This window comes from Salvelinus fontinalis, chromosome 36, assembly GCF_029448725.1.
Source record: "Salvelinus fontinalis isolate EN_2023a chromosome 36, ASM2944872v1, whole genome shotgun sequence".
Classification (NCBI taxonomy): domain Eukaryota; kingdom Metazoa; phylum Chordata; class Actinopteri; order Salmoniformes; family Salmonidae; genus Salvelinus; species Salvelinus fontinalis.
In genome coordinates this window covers 15,555,929-15,563,067 of record NC_074700.1, presented here as the reverse complement: position 1 = coordinate 15,563,067, position 7,139 = coordinate 15,555,929, and the positions used below count along the sequence as shown (strand labels likewise).

The 7,139-nt window shown below is 40.9% G+C and overlaps 1 protein-coding gene across 1 annotated transcript; it reads left to right on the top strand.

Annotated features, from left to right (window-relative positions):
- Positions 1–3,381: 3,381 nt before the first annotated feature.
- LOC129835272 (odorant receptor 131-2-like) lies at positions 3,382–6,370 on the top strand. The gene is made up of 2 exons (XM_055900832.1): positions 3,382–5,214; positions 5,641–6,370. Exons 1-2 carry the CDS (start codon positions 4,172–4,174, stop codon positions 5,699–5,701), a joined length of 1,104 nt encoding a protein of 367 aa, XP_055756807.1. The 5' UTR covers positions 3,382–4,171; the 3' UTR covers positions 5,702–6,370.
- Positions 6,371–7,139: the final 769 nt, after the last annotated feature.

Below are 7,139 nucleotides of genomic sequence, written 5' to 3'. Positions count from 1 at the left end.
AATTCACAAAATGGGACAAACACCAAATTGAGACTCTATATGCAAAATTCAACAAAAATAACAAATAATGCATGCGGAGCAGAATTAGGCCGATATCCACTAATGATCAAAATCCAGAAAAGAGACGTAAAATTCTACAACTACCTAAAAGGAAGTGATTCCCAAACCTTCCATAACAAAGCCATCACCTACAGAGAGATGAACCTGGAGAAGAGTCCCCTAAGCAAGCTGGTCCTGGGACTCTATTCACAAACACAATCAGACCACACAGAGCCCCACGACAGCAATACAGTTAGACCCAACCAATAGCCTTAGTATTGAGAAAGGCCACAGGAGGCAGACCCATCTCTCAAGAGAAGACAGGCTATGTGCACTCTGCCCACAAAATTAATGTGGAACCTGAGCTGCACTTCCTAATCTCCTGCCAATTGTATGACCATATTACAGACACATACTTCCCTCAGATTACACAGGCCCACAAAGAATTAAAAAACAAATCCAACAAATCCAATTTTAATAAACTCCCATATCTATTGGGTGAAATACCACAATGTAAATATCACAGCAGCAAGACTTGTGACCAGTTGCCACAAAAAAAGGGCAACCAGTGAAGAACAAACACCATTGTAAATACAACCCATATTTTTGTTTGTTTATTTTCCCTTTTCTACTATTTGCACATCGTTACAACACTGTATATACAGTACACATAATGACATTTGAAATATCTCTATTCCTTTGGAACTTTTGTAGTAATATTTACTGTTCATTTGACTTTTGTTTATTATGTATTTCACTTGCATTGGCAATGTAAACATGTTTCCCATGCCAATAAAGTCCCTTAAATTGAAATTGAGAGCAAAAGAGAAAGACGGAGAAAGAGCCAGAGAGAGAGTAACCGGTTATACTACAACTCCCAGACTGCATTGCAACTCCCAGCATCCACTGGCTAACGATAGCAATTAGCAAGCCCAGACGAAGTCTAAATAGACATACCATTCCACATTTATTTTGGATTACTATCATGCTGTAATGCTCGTATAATACTGAATATATGTTCATACCATTGTCACCGATCAACTGAATTACACTCAAAATAGTTGTAATTCAGATGCTTATCTGGATGACGACACTAGCTAGCTAAATTGGCTAGCTAACCAAACCCATTATGATGGTTAGCTAGCTCGACTGCTACATCAGAAATAATTGTTTACAACAATAACAGCTGAGTTTAATCGTAGCAAATGTCTTAAACAACAGTCCAAAACAACATATAAGCCTGTTAGATAAAAAATAAACTATTATTATGAAATATACAGGCAAAATGCTAATTACTACGGAATCCGTCCAGCTGGTTATTCTTCTGCTCCTTGTTCTCTCTATGCAGTGGCTTTCCCTAACTGGAGACTTCCTTGCATCCACAAAATGACACATACCTCTCTAAGAGGGGTGATCGATGCCACCAAACATTATGAATATACTGACAAGATACACGTCTCTCTGCCCTAACAATGGGAGTCGTTGTCCACAAAGCGGCACGGCGGGTTGTCTAGTTCCCCTCTATCCCCTCTTTGGATTAGTGGATACATCTCATTATTGTAATCCTTTTTTGGATATTCGACGAGGGTTGTTGACAGCAACGCCTGTAACACAATGGAGAGAGACGCCTTGACATGAATATGCATAGCCATCTCGAGACATCTCCGATATAAAGTGTTTTTTTTTCTCAAAGCTGCCGGGATCCTACTTATATCAGTATATTCACACATAATAATTAGATACCTATACCTATTCACATCACAATTAAATATCCATAATTGTGATGTGTGAATAGGTATGGATATCTAATTTGTGTGTGAATAGGTATGGATATCTAATTTGTGTGTGAATAAGTATGGATATCTAATTGTGGTGTGAATAGGTATGGATATCTAATTGTGGCATGTATAGGTATAGATATCTAATTGTGGTGTGAATATGTATAGATATCTAATTGTGGTGTGTATAGGTATAGATATCTAATTGTGGTGTGAATAGGTATAGATATCTAATTTTGGTGTGAATAGGTATGGATATCTAATTGTGGTGTGTATAGGTATAGCTATCTAATTGTGGTGTGAATAGGTATGGGTATCTAATTGTGGTGTGAATAGGTATAGATATCTAATTGTGGTGTGAATAGGTATATATATCTAATTGTGGTGTGAATAGCTATAGATATCTAATTGTGGTGTGAATAGGTATGGATATCTAATTGTGGTGTGTATAGGTATAGCTATCTAATTGTGGTGTGAATAGGTATGGGTATCTAATTGTGGTGTGAATAGGTATAGCTATCTAATTGTGGTGTGAATAGGTATGGGTATCTAATTGTGGTGTGAATAGGTATAGATATCTAATTGTGGTGTGAATAGCTATAGATATCTAATTGTGGTGTGTATAGGTATAGATATCTAATTGTGGTGTGAATAGGTATAGATATCTAATTGTGGTGTGAATAGGTATAGATATCTAATTGTGGTGTGAATAGGTATAGATATCTAATTGTGGTGTGAATAGGTATAGATATCTAATTGTGGTGTGTATAGGTATAGATATCTAATTGTGGTGTGAATAGGTATGGATATCTAATTGTGATGGGTATAGGTATAGATATCTAATTATGGTGTGAATAGGTATGGATATCTAATTGTGGCATGTATAGGTATAGATATCTAATTGTGGTGTATAGGTATAGATATCTAATTGTGGTGTGTATAGGTATAGATATCTAATTGTGGTGTGTGAATAGGTATGGATATCTAATTGTGGTGTGAATAGGTATAGATATCTAATTGTGATGGGTATAGGTATAGATATCTAATTGTGGTGTGAATAGGTATAGATATCTAACTGTGATGTGTATAGGTATGGCTATGGAAACACAGGCAGTTTCAAGTACAGTATTCCTACTGGAGCTACTTTGCAGCACAAATGTATACCTTCCAAAAGGTATAACCCCCCACCTCTGACCCCTTAGCGTTTAGCCATATTTTCCAGTGTCATGTCCAGATACATGCTTTAGGCCTTTTGTTCATTACATTTCCTGTTTGCATACTGAACGTTCCCTAGATGAGTCTGGTGTTCTGAGAGGTGATTTGCTGTTTTACTGTTTTTTGTTCTTCCCCATGCCCCGTAATCCTGGGAGACGAAATCTGCAGAAAACTAGACCAGGGCATCATCATCACGGAGAAGGGAACGCAGTACTTCACGGTGTGTGGGTGTGTGTGTCTTTGTGTGAAGGGAAGTAACTTCAAGTAGCGGTGCAGTATAACAGGATTTTGTGTGTGTGGGAGTGGGAGAAAGAGAGAGTGAGAGGGGGAGAGCGACGGAGAGGGAGGGACAGGGGAGGGAGAGGGAGAGAGAGAGAGAAGTATCGCCAGGCGTCTGTCCAGTACAAGATGATCCTGGAGAATGAATCAAGGGGGAGGGGGAGGAGCAGTAGCGGTGGATGGTCTAAAGTTTACGGAAGGATAAGTACATTCTCAAGTATTTATAAATACCAACTTTTGAATGAAAACTGGCGAACCCATGTTTTGGGGCATATTTTGTGCATACGTGACATTTATAAATGTGACCCCTGGTGGTCCTAATTCTAAATTAGATTACAAAGTGATTATATCGATTGTATTATATTAGGATATTTTGACGTTTATTAATCAAGTAAATGATTTACTGGAAGTGGTTACATAAATGAGGCTATACTTCTCAGAGTAATATGCCAGTCCTGTATCAGAGCAGCGCGTGTTGATGGAGAATGTTATTGTTTAGCATGATGTTTGATTATTTTAGATACAATATATATCTCAAAAGCAGCCTATAGTATTCAGTTGAAAATGGAAACGTACTTCCCTTTGTGAATGTGGCGATTGCGCACTGTGCACACTGGTGCGCTTTTGGTGTTGGAAGACAGACAGGCAGCCAGAGAGACAGCGAGAGAGATAGAAAGAGAGAGGGTTAGAAAATAAGAGAGGGGTTTCTCATACACAGACATTGCATTGCAGTGAATGTCTTCGATGTACTCTGATTGAGTAGCCTAGATGACCACTCAATTGTTAAGCGTCTGGGGAAACTATAAGGCAGAAGCCATGAAGAAACAACTCAAATACCCTAAATACAGCATCAAGGAATAATGTCGATGTATAACGGGACTGGAGAAACGGGTGGAAAGGACTACACCTATGTACGGGTTTGTGCGTCGACCATCGCCTTCATAACATTGGCATTCTTCAACATCATCATTAACTGGACTATAGTGCGCGAGGATCGACTTCGGGGCCATGCGCGCTTTGTGTTGGTTTTTCACCTGTTGGTGTCCGCTCTGGTGTACTTCGGAATGTGTTCTGTTTTCTACCTCCAGATCTACTTCGACGCCAAGCCGGTGGCATCCATATGTGTGGCCATGATAACCGTCCTAATCACCAGCGCGTCCAATATCCTTCTGACTCTCACTGCTATGTCGCTGGACCGTTATTTTGCTGTCTGTCATCCTCTGTGGTACAGTTCTGTCTGGCAATGGCCTTGGCTAGTTGGGCTACTGACATGGGGACTCGCACTGGTTATCCCCCTAACTCTGCTCTCCAAGACAGAGATGCTCGGCAGTGAGACAAATGTGGAATGTGGAAGGGAACAGCTGAAGAAAGGTGGCCTGGAAAAAATATTGTTGATATCTGTGTGCACCGCGCTCATTCTGTACAGTTATGTAAGGATACTGTTTGAGGGGCGACGGTTGGGAGTGATGAATCGACGCAACATGGTCGGATGCAAGACCCTCGCCCTGCACGGTACTCAACTCGCCGTATACATCCTCCCCAACTTCATGAACTTTGTGCTAACAGTTCTCCAGAAACAAGGACACATTCAGCCGGGGACCAAAGAACTGTCTGCGGTGGTTAGTTTCGCCTTCTTTAGCTTGGCGCAGTGCGTCGCACCAATCGTCTACGGTTTGCGCAAAGAGGAACTCTTGGAGCAGGTGCAACGCCGATTCCCTTGTTGTTCCCGCCACCTGAAAAGCGTCCTGGGCCCGGTTTCCCAAAAGAATCTTAAGGCTAATTTCATAATAGAGCCCAAAAGCCTAGGTTCTAACGATGAATTTAGCCTTAAGATGCTTTTGAGCAACCGGGCCCTGGAGTGGACCTGGCGTGTCATAACGCCTTGTCTGCATTCCCAGCCAAGGTATGTGATCAAATATTTGTGGCTAAGATACTGTACATGCCAACAAGTGTTATATACTTTATGCACACTCATTAGGTGACCCCAGTGGCATGTATAATGATGAATGGATACATACTGAAAGACAATATGTGATGAGTAAATACTCACGGATGTAGACCAGCCAGAAATAGCAGGGATTATTACCAAAACCATATCTATTATTTTATACTGTATATTCTCTGACAAAGTTAAGAAAGTTGATCGTTGTCATTCGCTGTTTTGCCGTCTTCCTTTTTTGGACATCAGTTTTAGATCATGTGGGATGTGAGACTACAGACAAGCTATTCTTACCACATTGGAAATGAAACAATGTTTTGTAACAAACATCACATGGCTTCGGACACCTTTTATTTACTCAGACTTTGAATATTTGTCTTATTTCCCCAGTGAAAGAAGACTGACGTTCCAGACACTCATCTCACTGGAGCCCCCACAGACCCCCGTTTGAGGGGAATGATGAGAGCTAAGTAGCCACCGCTCCCATAACTTCACTACCCACGAGTACTTTTCCTGTGCTCCATAGACTGGGCTGAAGACATGTTGTACCAGACTGATACTGCCTTTCAGATGTCATGGAGACAGCGGTGGATGGGGGACATAGCAACCAGACGAAAAGGTGTCACTCTCACTATAAACATTTGAGACGAGTATCCATTTTCTGCTGATGAACATTCATACAGTACTCGGTTATCCAGCATCTGTACAAAGCTGTGAAAGTGCTTCTGTTCTACCCAGGGCGTAGTGACTTTATAGGCTTGGGCATCACTATGGACAGACCAGCCTCAGACAACCTGTAATGTGTTGACTGTACAGTGTCAGAGAGGATTCCAGCAGGAATTTGCCTTGTATTACAGTACAAGACCACCTGAACATCAGGATTGACTGCATGTGCATTGTGCAATATAACCTACTATGAAAGAGTTGATTCATTAATGATAACTGAAGCAGCAAAGTCTTCTTTTTTTGTGTGAGATAAAGTCAAGACAATATCTTTTATTTGAGATGAAAAGATCCCGATTCATTCAAACAAGAGCCAGATTGAACATTATTTCCCTTCTTCATCGCCATGTGAACCTCAGTGGCAGATTCTCTGTAATAAAAGAACTGAAACTGTGAACAGCATGTGATCTGGAGCAGTATTTGTATTTATTATGAATCACCATTAGCTGCTGCCAAAGCAGCAGCAGCTACTCTTCCTGGGGTCCAGCAAAATTAAGGAAGTTTATACAATTTTAAAAGCATTACAATACATTCACAGATTTCACAACACACTGTGTGCCCTCAGGCCCCTACTCCACCACTACCACATATCTACAGTACTAAATCCATGTGTATGTATAGTGCGTATGTTATCATGTGTGTGTGTATGCATGTGTCTGTGCCAATGTTTGTGTTCCTTCACAGTCCTCGCTGTTCCATGAGGTGTTTTTTTAATCTGTTTTTTAGATCAAATTTTACTGCTTGTGTCAGTTACTTGATGTGGAATAGAGTTCCATGTAGAACTGTGTGCCTCCCATAGTCTGTTCTGGACTTGGGGACTGTGAAGAGACCTCTTGTGGCATGTCTTGTGGGGTATGCATGGGTGTCCGAGCTGTGTGCGAGTAGTTTAGACAGACAGCTTGGTGTATTCAACATGTCAATACCTCTCATAAATAAAAGTAGTGATGAAATCAATCTTTCCTCCACTTTCAGCCAGGAGAGATTGACATGCATATTATTAATATTAGCTCTCTGTGTACATCCAAGGGCCAGCCGTGCTGCCCAGTTCTGAGCCAATTGCAATTTTCCTAAGTCCTTTTTTGTGGTACCTGACCACACGACTGAACAGTAGTCAAGGTGCACCAAAACTAGGGCCTATAGGACCTGCCTTGTTGATAATGTTAAGA